Below are 20,873 nucleotides of genomic sequence, written 5' to 3' on the forward strand. Positions count from 1 at the left end.
GCCACGGTTGAGCCACCTTCCCCGTTTTATCCCAGACAGGATTGTTGAAGTTCATCCATGTGATCTTTAAATATTTGCCATTGCTTATTCACCGTCAATCCTTTAAGTATCCTTTATCAGTCTATTCTAGCCAATTAACGCCTCATACCGTCGAAGTTACCTTTCCTCAAGTTCAGGACCCTAATTTCCGAATTAACTGTGTCACTCTCCACCTTAATAAAGAATTCTACCATATTATAGTCACTTTTCCCCAAGGGGCCTCGCACAACAAGATTGCTAATTAGTCCCTTCTCATTACACATCACCCAGTCTAGGATGGCCAGCTGTCTAGTTGGTTCTTCGACATATTTGTCTAGAAAACCATCCCTAATACACTCCAGGAAATCTTCCTCCACCGCATTGCTACCAGTTTGGTTACCCCAATCAACTTGTAGATTAAAGTCGCCCATGATAACTGCTGTACCTTTATTGCACACATTCCTTATTTCTTGTTTGATGCTGTCCCCAACCTCACCACTGCTGTTTGGTGGTCTGTACACAACTCCCACTAACGTTTTCTGCCCTTTGGTTTTCCATAGTTCCAACCATACCGATTCCACATCATCCAGGCTAATGTCCCTCCTTACTATTGCATTAATTTCCTCTTTAACCAGCAACGCCACCCCACCTCCTTTTCCTCTCTGCCTGTCCTTCCTAACTGTTGACTATCCCTGGATGTTGAGTTCCCAGCCTTGGTCACCCTGGAGCCATGTCTCCGTGATGCCAATTACATCAGATCCGTTAACTGCTATCTGCGCAGTCAATTCGTCCACCTTATTCCAAATACTCTTCGCATTGAGGCACAGAGCCTTCAGGCTTGTCTTTTTAACACACTTTGCTGCTTTAGAATTTTGCTGTAATGTGGCCCTTTTTGTTTTTTGCCTTGGGTTTCTCTGCCCTCCACTTTTACTATTCTCCTTTCTATCTTTTGCTTCTGCCTCCATTTTATTTCCCTCTGTCTCCCTGCATAGGTTCCCATCCCCCTGCCATGTTAGTTTAACTCCTCCCCAACAGCACTAGCAAACACTCCTCCCAGGACATTGGTTGCGGTCCTGCCCAGGTGCAGACCATCCTGTTTGTACTGGTCCCACCTCCCCCAGAACCAGTTCCAATGTCCCAGGAATTTGAATCCCTCCCTTTTGCACCACTCCTCAAGCCACACATTCATCTGAGCTATCCTGCGATTCCTACTCTGACTAGCATGTGGCACTGGTAGCAATCCTGGGATTACTACTTTTGAGGTCCTAATTTTTAATTTAGCTCCTAGCTCCCTAAATTCGTCTCGTAGGACCTCATCCAGTTTTTCGCTATATCGTTGGTACCTATGTGCACCACGACAACTGGCCGTTCACCCTCCCTTTTCAGAATGTCCTGCACCCGCTCAGAGACATCCTTGACCCTTGCACCAGGGAGGCAACATACATCCTGGAGTCTCGGTTGCGGCCGCAGAAACACCTATCTATTCCCCTTACAATCGAATTTCCTATCACTATAGCTCTCCCACTCTTTTTCCTGCCCTCCTGTGCAGCAGAGACATCCACGGTGCCATGAACTTGGCTGCTGCTGCCCAACTCTGATGAGTCATCTCCCTCAACAGTACCGAAAACGGTGTATCTGTTTTGCAGGGGTTGACCGCAGGGGACCCCTGCACTTCCTTCCTTCCACTGCTCTTCCTGTTGGTCACCCATTTACTATCTGGCTGTGTACCCTTTACCTGCGGTGCGACCAACTCGCTAAGCGTGCTATTCATGTCATTCTCAGCATCGTGCATGCTCCAGAGTGAATCCACCCACAGCTCCAGTGCTGCAATGCAGTCACTCAGTAGCTGGAAGCAGATGCACTTCCCGCACACATAGTCGTCAGGGTCACTGGAAGCATCCCTGACTTCCCACATAGTACAGGAGGAGCATAACACGTGTCCGAGCTGTCCTGCTATGTCTTAACCCTTAGATTAACTTAAATTGGCAACAACAATGCTAAATGTTACTTACTGATATAGAAAAGGAAAAGAAAACCAACTTACCAATCACCAGCCAATCACTTACCCCCTTGGTTGTGACGTCACCTTTCGATTTCTTTCTACTTCTTTTTGCCTCCCTGCTGCAGCTGCATCGGCTGGGCCTCTCCGACGCGTTGGGCCTTTTGTAGGCCTCTCTGACGTCCCCGGACTCCCTGTTGTTCGCACTCCCGCCTCTCCGACCCGTTGGGCCTTTTGTAGGCCTCCGACGTCTCCGGACTCCCTGCTGTTCGCACTCCCGCCTCTCTGACGCGTTGGGCCTTTTGTAGGCCTCCAATGTCCCCGGACTCCCTGCTGCTCGCACTCTTTCATGAGAGACTGGCAGGTGTGATGGGAAAGTGTTATAGGAAGTGCCTGCTTTGATGCTCAATAAGTAAGTACATTATTTTGGCACCACTTTACTTTTATTAAAACATTAATTTCCAGTCATACTATTCATTAGCATATGATTTTTAAATGTGTGCTGCTGTCACTCTGTCTATATGTGTGTGTGTGTGTGTGTATATAAATTGCTGCTAGATCTTGTAGAAAACTTTTAGAAGTCTATTTCTGGAAACTATTGTATTATAAAATAGAATAAAGGTGTAATTTTCTTTTGCTGTAAATTTTCATAGAAACATAGAAAATAGGTGCAGGAGCAGGCCATTCAGCCCTTCTAGCCTGCACCGCCATTCAATGAGTTCATGGCTGAACATGAAACTTCAGTACCCCCTTCCTGCTTTCTCGCCATAACCCTTGATCCCCCGAGTAGTAAGGACTTCATCTAACTCCCTTTTGAATATATTTAGTGAATTGGCCTCAACTACTTTCTGTGGTAGAGAATTCCACAGGTTCACCACTCTCTGGGTGAAGAAGTTTCTCCTCATCTCGGTCCTAAATGGCTTACCCCTTATCCTCAGACTGTGACCCCTGGTTCTGGACTTCCCCAACAGAACTATGTGCTGTGAAGGGTTTTACTTGCAAGTTTGATATTTTTTGGTACTCAACTTGCTGGTGCAAGTGAGGTGCATTGAGTAACATCGCCTCAAGTCATACTAGTTGTATATAATTGGATGCCCTGGGTTCCTCCAAATCGTTAATGTATAGCTATCTTGTACTTTTGTACATATACATTCACATAGATTCAAGTGTCAAGAAGCAAGAATGCTAAGAGTGTATGGTTAGTATAATCTTGAAAAATTTCATCCACTGGTGCACTGTCTACCAATCCAAAAGTCACTCCTTGTAGGAAAAAAGCAATGCTGCCAGTGTACATCATGAGCATTGAATTGTAGGGCAGTATTGGCTCCTCGTATACACTGGAGTTGTGACACACTGTCCTACCACCAGGAGCAGGACCTGCTGGAAACAATACAGTCGGAGCTGTGCACACCAATACTCGGATTGGTTGAGCATGTATAAGCAGAAAGTTATACATTTTACTGTGGCATAAAATAACTAGTATCTTTTTTTTAAATCAGATCATTTATAGGACCAATACTGGGTGGATACCTATACGATAAATTGAACTTTGAGTGGGCTGCAGCTATACAAGGAGCCTTTCCATTCACTTTTGTAAGTAGACACAACATAGATGATGTATTGAATAATTTGTAATTCTAGGCCACCATTTAAAAAAAATAACATTGGAGAACCAAGATCCCTTTTTAATAATTACTATCAGCATAATGGTCTTTTCTTTTAATTTCAGGGTACGCTGATGGGTTTGTACCTTTTAGTAGAAATGGTGCGCAGAAGGAGGTTTGTACTTTTTGTATTTTAAGATTCTTAAATTTAAAAGAATACTGGTGCGTAAGGGTGCATGTAAGAATAGGCACGAATGATGTGACTTTGTTTACTTTCCCTTCTTTCCTTCACCACCCGGGCTGCTCATTGCTTTGAAAACAGCAGCAGGGGTTGCTTGCAGCCAAGGGTAAATGAAACTGATATGTTTCAGCACTTTGTGGCACTGATGGCCCCAATTGGGCGGTCAACCATTATACGTATATGGAAGTTAGATGAAGACTGGATTACATTTTTTTTAGAAAAATATGCAGCAGACATTATTGGGACAGCAGTCAGGACCGGGAATATTGGTTGACGTGTAATTTTCTCGCAGAAAAATCTTTCTAATAAAGGATCTGTTTTTCCATATCCGTTTCTCTATTTTCATGCTAGAAGTGACTCCTGGAGCTGTTTCCTGAAGTTGAGGTTGGCAGTTGTTGACTAAGACTGCACTAAATTCGCCAGGAATTTCCTCAGCGAGGGTTTTCTTGATCAGCTGCTGTAATTTCAGAGGAAGATCGACAGATAACCTCATTTAAATGGGTTTCTGCAGAGGTTACGGCAGCTGATCAGTAGAACCCAGTATTGTATTTCCTTTAGTCAGTATGCTCCTACAGAGGATAATGGACAAGTCAGCATTTGAATTGCTTTATACGGAAGAGATTTCTACAGGCAGAAGTGTAAGAAATGCTTTGCCGTTATGCCGTGTAGATGTTTGGATTGATTTTCAAAAGATCTTGCTTTTGGCATGTGTAGGGAAAATCAGTGAGTTATTGCTGTAGTCATTTTATCTTTTTTGTAGAGGAGTGACAGCCTGGCCACATCTCTGATGTAAAGGATGCATTCTGGTATAGAATAGATCATTCTCATCCAGTCCACTGATTTAAAGAATAAAAACAGAAAATGCTGGAAATCTCAGCGGGTCTGTTTTTATTCCAGTTTCCAGCATCCGCAGTATTTTACTTTTGTGCCACTGAGATAAAAGACAGACTGGTGAAACTGTTTAGCTCCGAGATGTGATTCAAGTTTCTGGCTGTAATCAGTAAACAATTGGCTGTGTGAAGTATTCACACAAGAAGGAAAAATAGGCAACAAATGGCATAAAACCATGTAGTCTTAGCAGACACAATGCTCAAATCAGTGCAGCCAGAATCAACAAGGAATGTTGGAATTGTGTAGAAGTCAGAGGAAGTCGTAATCATACTGCGTAGCGCTCTGATCAGATACTGACTTGCGTACTGCATCCAGATACTAAGGCACAAAGGAGACATTCTATTGCTGTAGCCGACAACATTTATGAGAAAAGAATGGAGATATTGAGCGTTTCAGCTTTTGTAAAGAGGTGTAGGAGAGATGATCTTACAGAGTTGTATATAAGATAGTAAACAGTGTGGAAAAGCGAATTCAGGAACTTCTTCATACAAAATGTGATCAACACATGTAATGCACTCCTAAACCCAGAAATAGAGGCAAAATTCCTGGAACCATTTATGAACCAGTTAGATGCTGCAATGGAGAACTTTAGGGTCAGTCTAGATGGATGCAGTGTCCTTGGCCCAACCACCTTCAGCTGCTTCATCAATGACCTTCCCTCCATCATAAGGTCAGAAGTGGGGATGTTGGCTGATTGTACAGTGTTCAGTTCCATTTGTAATTCCTCAGATACTAAAGCAGTCTGCCCACATGCAACATCCAGGTTTAGGCTGGTAAGTGGCAAGTAATATTCGCACCACATCAGTGCCGGGCAATGACCATCTCCAACAAGAGAGTGTCTAAACATCATCTCTTGACATTCAATGGCATTACCATCGCTGAATCTCCCACCATCAACATCCTGGGGGTCACCATTGACCAGAAACTTAACTGGATCAGCCACATAAATACTGTGGCTGCAAGAACAGGTCAGAGGTTGGGTATTCTGCGGCAAGTCTCATCTCTTGACTCTCCAAAGCCTTTCCATCATCTACAAGGCACAAGTCAGTATTGTGATGGAATACTCCCCACTTGCCTGGATGAGTGCAGCTCCAACAACACTCAAGAAGCTCGACACTATCCAGCACAAAGTAGCCCACTTGATCGGCACCTCATCCACCACCTTAACATTCACTCCTTCCCCCACTGGCACAAGTGTCTGAAGTGTGTACCACCTACAAAATGCACTGCAGCAACTCACCAAGGGCTCTTCAACAGCACCTCCCAAAACCGTGATGACTACCACCTAGAAGGACAAGGGCAGCAGGCGCATGGGAACACCACCTGCATGTTCCCCTCCAAGTCATACACCATCCTGACTTGGAAATGTATCGCCGTTCCTTCATCATCGTTGGGTCCAAATCCTGGAACTCCCTCCCTAACAGCACTATGGGAGTATCTTCACCACACGGATTGCAGTGGTTCAAGGCAGCTCACTACCACCTTCTCTCGGGCAATAAATGCTGACCTTGCCAATGATGGCCACATCCTGTGAATGAATTAATAAAATAAACTTTTTCTTGTGGCATTCAATAGCTGTTTAGACAATATATCAGGAAATTAATATTGAAATTAAATGACCACTTCATTTCTGCGTTATTTCAGTTGGTTAATCTTGTACTTTAATGATTACAAGAAGAAAAAAAACGGTATTATGGGTTGGTCAGTAGATGACATCCTCCAAATGAAATGGACCATGGGAGAGCTGTTAATGCACTTGCTTTATTTATTGCTATAAAAATGATCATGGGAATAATCAATACTTGGATGAGATGAGTGAATCTGTAGTTTCAAAAGAAAATATTTGATTAATTAGTGGATGGTAGCATGTCTTTTTTAAATTTGTCTGTCCCCCCACCCCCCCCATGATTATTTTTATGAAAATGTATCTTCACTGAAAATAAGCTTTAGATTTTTATTTTATGAAGGTCACATTCTGAGAATAGCACAGATGAAGAGAGAACTGTACTAATACCGAATTGAATTTGGATCCTCTCAGCGTTTTGTACCGATTACAATTCTCTTGCAGACAGTTTTTGGACATTATATTATTTTAAAATTGCCTTTATTGAGTAACTTGAAGTGAGTTTAATTAATTGCAATTTTTATATTAATTCTTCTACTTGATTGTAATTAATTGTTAAAAAGTGTTTTACATCACTGCCACCAACTGTAATGTGGTAAGCAGTTTTCTATTATGGAAATATTGGTGATTTTTAATTCAAAAGAAAATGTGAGAAGATTACTTTATGTCCATCGAGTGTAATTTGATGGTCTTCACCACGACCCCCCTGTCACTAATAAAACTACCAGCCTGGAATTTTCTGTTTTTTCCTTCTGTCCTGTATTTTTTAATGTATGCAACCTTCCTTAAATTGTTGTATGTTTCCTGAAAGAAGTTTAAAGTAGGATTTATTTTTCCTTTATCAGAGTACTGCAAAAACGACTTCATGCTGTTTGTCTCGCACCAAGTCCCACTCACCCATTACCCCTGTGCTCGCTGACCTAAATTGACTTCCGGTAAAGCAAATCCTCGATTTCAAAATTCTCATCCTTATTTTCAAATCTCTTCATGGCCTCGTCCCTCCCTATCTCTAATCTCCTCCAGCCCCACATCCCCCCGAGATGTCTGCGCTCCTCTAATTCTGCCCTCCTGAGCATCCCTGATTACTCAACCATTGGTAGCCGTGCCTTCTGTTGTCTCGGCCCCAAGCTCTGAAATTTCTTGTCGAAACCTCTCCGGCTCTCTATCTCTCTTTCCTCCTTCAAGATGCTCCTTAAAACACACACCTTTGGCCAAGCTCTTGCATACCTGTGCTAATTTCTCGGCTCAGTGTCAAATTTTTATCACTTAATACTCCTGTGAAGCACCTTGTGATGTTTCACTACATTAAAGGTATTATATAAATGACGTAGTCTAACAGATGCCAGTGCTCGGAGCGAGGGTGTTGCCATGAAGCCTTGTACTTGTCTCTCTGGCACAACAGGTGTTGGTTATGACAGAGCCATGTTCTAACCATTTTGTCAGGAGGAGGATACTGTTGGAGTTGGTTTTCCCTACCTCCTCTCCGCCGATCACACCTCACAAGAAATCTGTGTCTTTTCCAACTCTGGCGTTAGTCTCTAAGGAGGAGCAACTTGTTCCCTGTTGGGACTCGGGATAGGGATTGTTCAATGCTGGAGTAGAATTCCTCTTTAGTCTCGTTTGTAGCTTCCAATGTTCGGGCGTATGCACTGATGACCGTAGCACACTGGTTCCGGGTTAGGGTGAGCCAAAAAGTTGTGAGGCGTTCGCAAGGAGAGTCTCTAAGATGCCCAACATTTTTTTATGGCAATGCCTATACCATGGAGACAGCCTCCTGGTTTACCTTTCCAGAAGGTGGTGTAACCATCACCTTGTTCTTTGAGCAGACCTTCCCCTGTCTCACTTAGGGCGGCAATGTCTATGTCGAAATGTCTGAGCTCCCAGGCAGCAATAGCAGTATGGCATTCTGGTCTGGTGCTGTTGGGGTTGTCCATGAAGGTCCTGATGTTCCAGGTCCAAAATTTCATTTGAAAGGGTGGAAAATGCCTGTGTGTGAATTATGTTATTGTGGGGTGGCCGTTGCACACCAGCTACCACACAGGCTTGACAGAGCAAGGTCTTGGTCCAATGGCAAGGGATACAAGATGCACCTGGGCAGGACCGGAACCAATGTCCTGGGAGGAGTGTTTGCTAGTGCTGTTTGGGAGGAGTTAAACTAACATGGCAGGGGGATGGGAACCTATGCAGGGAGACAGAGGGAAATAAAATGGAGGCAGAAGCAAAAGATAGAAAGGAGAATAGTAAAAGTGGAGGGCAGAGAAACCCAAGGCAAAAAACAAAAAGGGCCACATTACAGCAAAATTCTAAAGGGGCAAAGTGTGTTAAAAAGACAAGCCGGAAGGCTCTGTGCCTCAATGCGAGGAGTATTCGGAATAAGGTGGACGAATTGACTGCGCAGACAGCAGTTAACTGATATGATGTAATTGGCATCACGGAGACATGGCTCCAGGGTGACCAAGGCTGGGAACTCAACATCCAGGGATAGTCAACAGTTAGGAAGGATAGACAGAGAGGAAAAGGAGGCGGGGTGGCGCTGCTGGTTAAAGAGGAAATTAATGCAATAGTACGGAGGGACATTAGCCTGGATGATTTGGAATTGGTATGGGTGGAACTGCGGAATACCAAAGGGCAGAAAACGCTAGTGGGAGTTGTGTACAGACAGTAGTAGTGAGGTTGGGGACAGCATCAAACAAGAAATAAATGATGTATGCAATAAAGGTACAGCAGTTATCATGGGCGACTTTAATCTACATATTGATTGGGCTAACCAAACTGGTAGCAATGCGGTGGAGGAGGATTTCCCGTAGTGTATTGGGATGGTTTTCTGGACCAATATGTTGAGGAACCAACTTGAGAGCTGGCCTTCCTAGACTAGGTGATGTGTAATGAGAAGGGACTAATTAGCAATCTTGTTGTGCGAGGCTCCTTGGGGAAGAGTGAACATAATATGGTAGAATTCTTTATTAAGATGGAGAGTGACACAGTTAATTCGGAAACTAGTGTCCTGAACTTAAGGAAAGGTAACTTTGATGGTATGAGGCACGATTGGCTAGAATAGACTGGCAAAGGATACTTAAAGGGTTGATGGTGGATAAGCAATGGCAAACATTTAAAGATCACATGGATGAACTTCAGCAATTGTACATCCATGTCTGGAGTAAAAATAAAACGGGGAAGATGGCTCAACCGTGGCTAACAAGGGAAATTAAGGATAGTGTTAAAACCAAGGAAGAGGCATATAATTTGGCTAGAAAAAGCAACAAACCTGAGGACTGAGAGAAATTTAGAATTCAACAGAGGAGGACTAAGGGTTTAATTAAGAGGGGGAAAATAGAGTACGAGAGGAAGCTTGCAGGGAACATAAAAAATCTATAAATATGTGAAGAGAAAAAGATTAGTGAAAACAAACCTAGGTCCTTGCTGTTGGATTGAGGTGAATTTATAATGGGGAACAAGGAAATGGCAGACCAATTGAACAAATACTTCGGTTCTGTCTTCACAAAGGAAGACACAAATAACCTTCCGAATGTACCAGGGGACAGTGAGTCTAGTGAGAAGGAGGAACTGAAGGATATCCTTATAAAGCGGGAAATTGTGTTGGGTAAATTGATGGGATTGAAGGCCGATAAATCCCCGGGGCCTGATAGTCTGCATCCCAGAGTACTTAAGGAAGTGGCCCAAGAAATAGTGGATGCATTGGTGATCGTTTTCCAACAGTCGATCGACTCTGGATCAGTTCCGATGGACTGGAAGGTAGCTAATGTAACACCACTTTTTAAAAAAGGAGGGAGACAAAGTCATAGACATAGAAAATAGGTGCAGGAGTAGGCCATTCGGCCCTTCGAGCCTGCACCACCATTCAATAAGTTCATGGCTGAACATGCAACTTCAGTACCCCATTCCTACTTTCTCGCCATACCCCTTGATCCCCCTAGTAGTAAATACTACATCTAACGGGTAATTATAGACCGGTTAGCCTGACATCAGTAGTGGGGAAATGTTGGAATCCATCATTAAGGATGAAATAGCAGCACATTTGGAAAGCAGTGACCGGATCGGTCAAATTCAGCATGGATTTATGAAAGGGAAATCATGCTTGACGACTCTTCTGGAATTTTTTGAGGATGTAACGAGCAGAGTGGACAAGGGAGAACCAGTGGATGTGGTGTATTTGGACTTTCAAAAGGCTTTTGACAAGGTCCCGCACAAGAGTTTGGTGTGCAAAATCAAAGCACATGGTATTGGGGGTAATGTACTGACATGGATAGAGAACTGGTTGGCAGACAGGAAGCAGAGAGTCGGGATAAACGGGTCCTTTTCAGAACGGTAGGCAGTGACTAGTGGGGTACTGCAGGGCTTAGTGCTGGGACCCCAGCTCTTTACAATATACATTAACAATGTAAATGAAGGAATTGAGTGTAATATCTCCAAGTTTGCAGATGACACTAAACTGGGTGGTAGTGTGAACTGCGAGGAGGACGCTAAGAGGCTGCAGGGTGGCTTGGACAGGTTAGGTGAGTGGGCAAATGCATGGCAGATGCAGTATAATGTGGATAAATGTGAGATTATCCATTTTGGGGGCAAAAACACGAAGGCAGAATATTATCTGAATGGTGGCAGATTGGGAAAAGGGGAGGTGCAACGAGACCTGGGTGTCATGGTTCATCAGTCATTGAAAGTTGGCATGCAGGTACAGCAGGCGGTGAAGAAGGCAAATGGTATGTTGGCCTTCATAGCGAGGGGATTTGAGTATAGGAGCAGGGAGGTCTTACTGCAGTTGTACAGGGCCTCGGTGAGGCCTCACCTGGAATATTGTGTTCAGTTTTGGTCTCCTAATCTGAGGAAGGACGTTCTTGCTATTGAGGGAGTGCAGCGAAGGTTCACCAGACTGATTCCAGGAATGGCTGGACTGACATATGAGGAGAGACTGTATTAACTGGGCCTTTATTCACTGGAGTTTAGAAGGATGAGAGGGGATCTCATAGAAACATATAAGATTCTGACGGGACTGGACAGGTTAGATGCGGGAAGAATGTTCCCGATGTTGGGGAAGTCCAGAACCAGGGGACACAGTCTTAGGATAAGGGGTAGGCCATTTAGGACTGAGATGAGGAGAAACTTCTTCACTCAGAGTTGTTAACCTGTGGAATTCCCTGCCGCAGAGAGTTGTTGATGCCAGTTTATTTGGATATATTCAAGAGGCAGTTAGATATGGCCCTTACGGCTAAAGAGATCAAGGGGTATGGAGAGAAAGCAGGAAAGGGGTACTGAGGGAATGATCAGCCATGATCTTCTTGAATGGCGGTGCAGGCGCGAAGGGCCAAATGGTCTACTCCCGCACCTATTTTCTATATTTCTATGATTGGAGACCAGGCTCTGCACACACACACACGCTCCCCACACACCCCGAGGGATTATGACGTGTCCTGCCTCAGTAAGCTCCCCACACACCTCTCCCCCCCCCCCCCCGCCCCCCCACACAAACACACACACACACACATACACACACACACACCCCCCCTCCACACACACACCCACCCACACACACCCCCACACACCCCCCGACACGCAACCCCACACCCCCCCCCCCCACACACACACTAACACTCACATACACAGCCCCCCGACGATCACATACACACCCCCACACCCACATCCCCCACCCGAAGGGATTATGGAGTGTCCTGCCTCAGTAAGCTACACACACCCACACACAAACAAACCACACACACAAACCACACACACACACACACAAACCACATACACACACACACACACACACACATACCCACACACACAAAGGGATTACGGAGTGTCCTGCCTCAGAATGCTCCCTACATACCACACAAGCGCACACACACACGGAGGGATTATGGAGTGTCCTGCCTCAGTAAGCTCCCCACTGGAGTAGAGCTAATCTACAGAACAAATGGGAAATTGGAGTGGGAGGGGAAAGATCCAGTTGTTGTGGACCACGCAGATATCAACGCCATAGGGAGAACAAAGAGGTCCTGCTGAAGGAGTATGAACAAACATCAGCGGCAGGTCGGGGCCATAAAAGGAGCGGCGAGCGGCGGCCATGGGCAGCGTGGAGACCACTACAAGGTACAGCGAGAGCTAGTGCAGGAGGGCAACGGCTGTGAAGAGTGACATCATCAAGATCCAGGTCGGTGATTGGAGTGTGGGCAGATACAGCAGGAGCAGCGAGGTCGGGGCGATGGAGCGCCAAAAGATTGTGGAGGACATGATCGGCCCCGGGGAAGCGCGAATTCGGGGCCAGGGGTCCAGGGGCAGCGATACGTGAGTGCACTCGTCTGCAGCAAAGCTGGTCTCCAGTTGTCTTGGGTAATCCTTGCCACTGGACCAAGACCTAGCTCTGTCAAGCCCGTGTGGTGGCTGGTGTGCAATGGCCACCCCATGTTAAAAAGATTAATGCACAGGCATCTTCCACCCTTCAGGATATAGTTCGGGTCCTTCATTGAAACACCTGTGAACTTATTTTGGCGTGGAAGCAAGTCATCCTAGTTTCGAGGGACCGCCTATGATGATGATAATGATAAGCTGTGGGCTAAATTTTAAAAGCAGAACAACAAAGGTAATAATCTCTGGATTACTACCTGAGCCACGAGTAAATTTGCTTAGGGTAAATAAGATTAGAGAGATAAACACATGGCTCAAAGATTGGCATGGAGAAATGGGTTTCAATTCATGGCGCCTAGCACCAGTACTGGGATAAGAGGGAGCTGTTCCAGCGGGACGGGCTTCACTTGAACCACGCAGTGTCCTGGCGAATCGAATAACCTAGGGTTGTAGATAGGGCTTTAAACTAAATAGTGAGTGGGGGTGGGACGGAGGTGGAGAAGAAAGAGATAGATCCGGTGAGCGCAAATTTAAAAAGTCAGAGAAAGAAGGCAATAGTGCATCGTACTGATAGAGGTAATGATAACCAGTTTATGACAGGACGAGACAGAGCACATACACATAAGAATGCATCTGAAAGTGGGGTCAGAGTAGGGAAAAATGGTAAAGATAAAATTTAAAGTTCTTCACATGAATGCACGCAGCATTCGTAACAAGACAGATGAGTTGATGGCACAAATAGGAATAAATGGGTCTGATCTGATAGCCATTACAGAGATGTGATTGCATGGTTACCAAGGCTGGAAACTGAATATTCAGGGGTATTTGCCATTTCGGAAGTATAGGCAGAAAGGAAAAGGAGGTGGGGTAGCTGTTAGTAAAGGATGAGATCAGTGCAGTAGTGAGAAATGATACTGGCTCAGAAGATCAAATTGTAGAATCAGTTTGGGTGGATATAAGAAATAATAAGTGAAAGAAGATACTGGTAGGAGTAGTCTCATCACAGGCAGTCCCTCGAAATCGAGGAAGACTTGCTTCCACTCCAAAAGTGAGTTCTCAGGTGACTGAACAGTCCAATACGGGAATTACAGTCTCTGTCGCAGGTGGGACAGAGTCGTTGGAGGAAAGGGTGGATGGGGAGTCTGGTTTGCCGCACACTCCTTCCGCTGTCTGGGCTTGTTTTCTGGATGCTCTCGGCGATGAGACTCAAGGTGCTCAGCGCCCTCCCGGATGCTCTTCCTCAACTTAGAGCGGTCTTTGGCCAGGGATTCCCAGGTATCGGTGGGGATGTTTCACTTTATCAAGGAGGCTTCGAGGGTGTCCTTAAAATGTTTCCTCTGCCCACCTGGGGCACGTTTCCGTGTAGGAGTTCTGAGTAGAGCACTTGCTTTGAGAGACTTGTGTCCGGCATGCGGACAACGTGGCCCACCCAATGGAGCTGGTCGAGTGTGGTCAGTGCTTCAATGCTGGGGATGTTGGCCTGATCGAGAACACTGGCGTTGGTGCGTCTGTCGTCCCACAGGATTTGCGGGATCTGTGGGATCTTGCAGAGACATCGTTGGTGGTATTTCTCCAGCGATTTGAGGTGTCTACTGTATATGGTTCACATCTCTTAAGCCATAAGGAGGGCGGGTATCACTACAACCCAGTACACCAGAAGCTTGGTGGCAGATTTGAGGGCCTGATCTTCAAACACTCTTTTCCTCAGGCGGCCGAAGGCTGCGCTGGCACACTGGAGGCGATATTCAACCTTGTCGTCGATGTCTGCCCTTGCTGATAATAGGCTCCCGAGGTATGGAAAGTTGTCCAGGGCCACGCCATGTATATTTATAACTGGGAGACAGCGCTATGTGGCGGGGTCAGGTTGGTGGAGGACCTTTGTCTTTCTGATGTTTAGTGTAAGGCCTATGCTTTTGTACACCTTGGTGAAGATGTTGACTATGACTTGGAGTTCAGCCTCTGTGCACAGACGCAAGCGTATTGTAGTTCGATGACAGAGGATGGGAGGGTCTTGGATCTGGCCTGGAGGCAACGAAGGTTGAACAGGTTCCCACTGATTCTATAGTTTAGTTCCACTCCAGCGGGGAGCTTGTTGAGTGTGACGTGGAGCATTGCAGCGAGGAAGATCGAGAACAACCTTCCGGATATAAAAGGGGTCGGGGGGTCTAGTAAGGAGGAGGAACTGAGGGAAATCCTTATTAGTCGGGAAATTGTGTTGGGGAAATTGATGGGATTGAAGACCGATAAATCCCCAGGGCCTGATGGTCTGCATCCCAGAGTACTTAAGGAGGTGGCCTTGGAAATAGCGGATGCATTGACAGTCATTTTCCAACATTCCATAGACTCTGGATCAGTTCCTATGGAGTGGAGGGTAGCCAATGTAACCCCACTTTTTAAAAAAGGAGGGAGAGAGAAAACAGGGAATTATGGACCAGTCAGCCTGACATCGGTAGTGGGTAAAATGATGGAATCAATTATTAAGGATGTCATAGCAGCGCATTTGGAAAGAAGTGACATGATAGGTCCAAGTCAGCATGGATTTGTGAAAGGGAAATCATGCTTGACAAATCTTCTGGAATTTTTTGCGGATGTTTCCAGTAGAGTGGCCAAGGGAAAACCAGTTGATGTGGTATATTTGGACTTTCAAAAGGCTTTCGACAAGGTCCCACACAAGAGATTAATGTGCAAAGTTAAAGCACATGGGATTGGGGGTAGTGTGCTGACGTGGATTGAGAACTGGTTGGCAGACAGGAAGCAAAGAGTAGGAGTAAATGGGTACTTTTCAGAATGGCAGGCAGTAACTAGTGGGGTACCGCAAGGTTCTGTGCTGGGGCCCCAGCTGTTTACATTGTACATGAATGATTTAGATGAGGGGATTAAATGTAGTATCTCCAAATTTGCGGATGACACTAAGTTGGGTGGCAGTGTGAGCTGCGAGGAGGATGCTATGAGGCTGCAGAGTGACTTGGATAGGTTAGGTGAGTGGGCAAATGCATGGCAGTTGAAGTATAATGTGGATAAATGTGAGGTTATCCACTTTGGTGGTAAAAACAGAGAGACAGACTATTATCTGAATGGTGACAGATTAGGAAAAGGAAAGGTGCAATGAGACCTGGGTGTCATGGTACTTCAGTCAATGAAGGTTGGCATGCAGGTACAGCAGGCGGTTAAGAAAGTAAATGGCATGTTGGCCTTCATAGCGAGGGGATTTGAATACAGGGGCAGGGAGGTGTTACTATAGTTGTACAGGGCCTTGGTGAGGCCACACCTGGAGTATTGTGTACAGTTTTGGTCTCCTAACTTGAGGAAGGACATTCTTGCTATTGAGGGAGTGCAGCGAAGGTTCACCAGACTGATTCCCAGGATGGCGGGACTGACATATCAAGAAAGACTGGATCAACTGGGCTTGTATTCACTGGAGTTCAGAAGAATGAGAGGGGATCTCATAGAAACATTTAAAATTCTGACGGATTTAGACAGGTTAGATGCAGGAAGAATGTTCCCAACGTTGGGTAAGTCCAGAACCAGGGGTCACAGTCTAAGGAGAAGGGGTAAGCCATTTAGGACCGAGATGAGGAGAAACTTCTTCAGCCAGAGAGTGGTGAACCTGTGGAATTCTCTACCACAGAAAGTTGTTGAGGCCAATTCACTAAATATATTCAAAAAGGCATTAGATGTAGTCCTTACTACTAGGGGGATCAAGGGGTATGGCGAGAAAGCAGGAATGGGGTACTGAAGTTGCATGTTCAGCCATGAACTCATTGAATGGCGGTGCAGGCTCGAAGGGCCGAATGGCCTACTCTTGCACCTATTTTATATGTTTCTATGTAAGAAGGTTGGCGCGATGACACAGCCCTGCTTGACCCTGGTTTGGACGTTGATTGGGTCTGTGATGGATCCATTGGTCAGGATCACGGCTTTCAGGCCATCGTGGAGCAGGCGGAGGATGGTGACAAATTTTTGGGGGCAGCTGAAACGGAGGAGGACGCTCCATAGTCTACAGGCCCCCTAACAGCACAACACTGGCATCTATCTAACAATGTGGAAAACTGTCCAGGTATATCCTGTCCACAATAAGCAGGACAAATCCAATGCGGCCAATTACCTCCCCATCAATCTACTCTCAATCATCAGAAAAGTGATGGAAGGCGTCATCAACAGTGCTACTAAGCGGCACCTACTCACCATTAACCTGTTCACTGATGCCCAGTTTGGGTTCTGCTAGGATCACTCGGTTCCAGACCTCATGACAGCCTTGGTCCAAACATGGATAAAAGAGCTGAATTCCAAAAATGAGGTGAGGGTGACTGTCCTTGACATCAAGGCAGCATTTGACTGAGTGTGGCATCAAGGAGCCCTAGTAAAACTGAAGTTAATGGGAATTGGGGGGAAAAATCTCCACTGGCTGGAGTCATACATAGCACAAAGGAAGATGGTTGTGGTGGTTGGAGGACAATCATTCCAGCCCCAGGACATCGCTGCAGGAGTTGCTCAGGTCATTGTCCTAGGCCGAACTATTTTCAGCTGCTTCATCAATGACCTTCCCTCCATCATTAGGTCAGAAGTGGGGATGTTCGCTGATGACTGCATAGTGTTCAGTTCCATTCGCAACACATCAGATAATGGAGAAGTCCATGCCTGCATACAGCATGACCTGGACAACATTCAGGCTTGGGTTGATTCAAGTGGCAAGTAACATTTGCGCCACCCAAGTGCCAGGCAATGACTATCTCCAACAGAGAGTCTAGCCACTATCCCTTAACATTCAATGGCATTACCATCGCCAAATCCCCCACCATCAACATCCTGAGGGTCACCATTGACCAGAAATTTAACTGGACCAGTCGCATAAATACTGTGGCAACAAGAGCATGTCAGAGGCTGGGTATTCTGCGGCGAGTCTCTTGTCTCCTGATTCCCCAAATGCTTTCCATCATTTACAAGGCACAAGGCAGGAGTGTGATGGAACACTCTCCACTTGCCTGGATGAGTGCAGCTCCAACAACACTGAAGAAGCTCGACACCATCCAGGACAAAGCAGCTCACTTGATTGGCACCCCATCCAACATCTTAAACATTCACTCCCTCCACCACGTGGCTGCAGTGTGTACCATCTACAAGATACACTGCAGCAACTTACCAAAGCTTCTTTGGCAGCACCTCCCAAACCTGTGACCTCTACCACCTGGAAGGACAAGGGCAGCAGGCGCATGGGAAACATAAAAACAGATAGTAAACGCTTTTACCGATATATAAAACAGAAACGAGTGACTAAAGTAAATGTTGGTCCCTTAGAAGATGAGAAGGGGGATTTAATAATGGGAAATGTGGAAATGGCTGAGACCTTAAACAATTATTTTGCTTCAGTCTTCACAGTGGAAGACACAAAAACCATGCCAAAAATTGCTGGTCACGGGAATGTGGGAAGGGAGGACCTTGAGATAATCACTATCACTAAGGGGGGTAGTGCTGGATAGGCTAATGGGACTCAAGGTAGACAAGTCCCCTGGTCCGGATGAAATGCATCCCAAGGTATTAAAAGAGATGGCGGAAGTTATAGCAGATGCATTCGTTATAATCTACCAAAATTCTCTGGACTCGGGGGAGGTATCAGCGAATTGGAAAGTAGCTAATGTAACACCTCTGTTTAAAAAAGGGGGCAGACAAAAGGCAGGTAACTATAGGCCGGTTAGTTTAACATCTGTAGTGGGGAAAATGCTTGAAGCTATCGTTAAGGAAGAAATAGCAGGACATCTAGATAGGAATAGTGCAATCAAGCAGACGCAACATGGATTCATGAAGGAGAAATCATGTTTAACTAATTTACTAGAATTCTTTGAGGATATAACGAGCATGGTGGATAGAGGTGTACCGATGGATGTGGTGTATTTAGATTTCCAAAAGGCATTCGATAAGGTGCCACACAAAAGGTTATTGCAGAAGATAAAGGTACGCGGAGTCAGAGGAAATGTATTGGCATGGATAGAGAATTGGCTGGCTAACAGAAAGCAGAGAGTCGGGATAAACAGGTCCTTTTCAGGTTGGAAATCAGTGGTGAGTGGTGTGCCACAGGGATCGGTGCTGGGACCACAACTGTTTACAATATACATAGATGACCGGGAAGAGGGGACAGAGTGTCGTGTAACAAAACTTGCAGATGACACAAAGATTAGTGGGGAAGCGGGTTGTGTAGAGGACACAGAGATTTAGATAGGTTAAGCGAATGGGCTAAGGTTTGGCAGATGGAATACAATGTCGGAAAATGTGAGGTCATCCACCTTGGAAAAAAAAACAGTAAAAGGGAATATTATTTGAATGGGGAGAAATTACAACATGCTGCGGTGCAGAGGGACCTGAGGGTCCTTGTGCATGAATCCCAAAAGGTTAGTTTGCAGGTGCAGCAGGTAATCAGGAAGGTGAATGGAATGTTGGCCTTCAATGCGAGAGGGATAGAGTACAAAAGCAGGGAGGTCCTGCTGCAACTGTACAGGGTATTGGTGAGGCTGCACCTGGAGTACTGCGTGCAGTTTTGGTCACCTTACTTAAGGAAGGATATACTAGCTTTGGAGGGGGTACAGAGACGATTCACTAGGCTGATTCCGGAGATGAGAGGGTTACCTTATGATGATAGATTGAATAGATTGGGTCTTTACTCGTTGGAGTTCAGAAGAATGAGGGGTGATCTTATAGAAACATTTGAAATAATGAAAGGGATAGACAAGATAGAGGCAGAGAGGTTGTTTCCACTGGTCGGGGAGACTAGAACTAGGGGGCACAGCCTCAAAATACGGGGGAGCTAATTTAAAACCGAGTTGAGAAGGAATTTCTTCTCCCAGAGGGTTGTGAATCTGTGGAATTCTCTGCCCAAGGAAGCAGTCGAGGCTAGCGCATTGAATGTATTCAAATCACAGATAGATAGATTTTTAACCAATAAGGGAATTAAGGGTTACGGGGAGCGGGCGGGTAAGTGGAGCTGAGTTCACGGCCAGATCAGCCATGATCTTGCTGAATGGCGGAGCAGGCTCGAGGGGCTAGATGGCCTACTCCTGTTCCTAATTCTTATGTTCTTATGGGAACACCACCACCTCCTGGTTCCCTTCCAAGCCACACACCATCCTGATTTGGAAGCATATTGCCATTCCTTCATCGTCGCTGGGTCAAAATCCTGGAACTCCCTCCCTAACAGCACTGTGGGAGTACCTTCACCAGACGGACTGCAACGGTTCAAGAAAGCGGCTCACCACCATCTTCTCAAGGGCAATTAACGGATGGGCAATAAATGCTGGCCTTGCCACGACGCCGACATCTCTTGAATGAAAAAAAAGCCACACTGTAGGGCAAAGTATAAATCAAGAAATAATGAAGGCTTGTAAGAAAGGTACAGCAATAATCATGGGTGCTTCATATTGATTAGACAAATCAAATTGGCAAAGGTAGCCTTGAGGAAGAGTTCGTAGAGTGTATGCGGGATTGTTTCTTCGAACAATACATTGTGGAACCAACCAGGGAGCAGACAATTTTAGATCTGGTAATGTGTATTGAGTCTGGATTAATTAATGATCTCATAATGAAGGATCCTCTTGGGAAGAGTGATCAAAGCATGGTAGAATTTTAAATTCAGTTTGGTGAGAAAACTGGGTCTCAAACTAATGTCCTGAACTTAAATAAAGGCAATTACAAAGGTAAGAAGGCAGAGTTGACTAAAGTGGACTGGGAAAATAGATTAAAGTATAAGATGGTAGATAAGTAGCGGCAAACATTTAAGGAGATATTTCAAAACTCTCAGCAAAGATATATTTCAGTGAGAAACGAAGACTCTAAGAGAAGGATGAACCATCCGTGGCTAGCTAAGGAAGTAAAGGATGGTATCAAATTGAAAACAAAGGCATACAATGTAACGAAGATTAGTGGAAGGCCAGAGGATTGAGAAACTTTAGAAACCAGCAATGGACTACTAAAAAAATGATAGAGAAGGAAGATAGTTTCATAGTAAACTAGCAAGAAATATAAAACAGACAGTAAGAGCTTCTACAGGTATATAAAAAGGAAGAGAGTAGCTAAAGTAATTATTGCTCCTATTAAGGACAAGACTGGGGGAATTAGTAATGGGGAACAGGAAAATGGCAGAGACATTGA

At 45.3% G+C, this 20,873-nt stretch overlaps 2 protein-coding genes across 5 annotated transcripts in view; one reads left to right on the top strand and one right to left on the bottom strand.

Annotated features, from left to right (window-relative positions):
• Positions 1–7,123, top strand: part of slc18b1 (solute carrier family 18 member B1) — a 131,061-nt gene extending 123,938 nt beyond the window's left edge. For all 4 annotated transcript variants that reach the window (XM_070885541.1, XM_070885544.1, XM_070885540.1 and 1 more), the window contains 3 exons: positions 3,517–3,610; positions 3,747–3,796; positions 6,721–7,123. In XM_070885541.1, coding sequence (XP_070741642.1) covers positions 3,517–3,610; positions 3,747–3,796; positions 6,721–6,775 — 199 coding nt within the window. In that variant the 3' untranslated portion in view covers positions 6,776–7,123. The remainder of the gene's footprint in view (positions 1–3,516; positions 3,611–3,746; positions 3,797–6,720) is intronic.
• Positions 1–20,873, bottom strand: part of rps12 (ribosomal protein S12) — a 383,736-nt gene that overhangs the window by 202,972 nt on the left and 159,891 nt on the right. The gene's annotated exons all lie outside the window — the stretch shown is intronic.

This window comes from Pristiophorus japonicus, chromosome 7 (genome assembly GCF_044704955.1).
Source record: "Pristiophorus japonicus isolate sPriJap1 chromosome 7, sPriJap1.hap1, whole genome shotgun sequence".
In the NCBI taxonomy this organism is placed as follows: Eukaryota; Metazoa; Chordata; class Chondrichthyes; family Pristiophoridae; genus Pristiophorus; species Pristiophorus japonicus.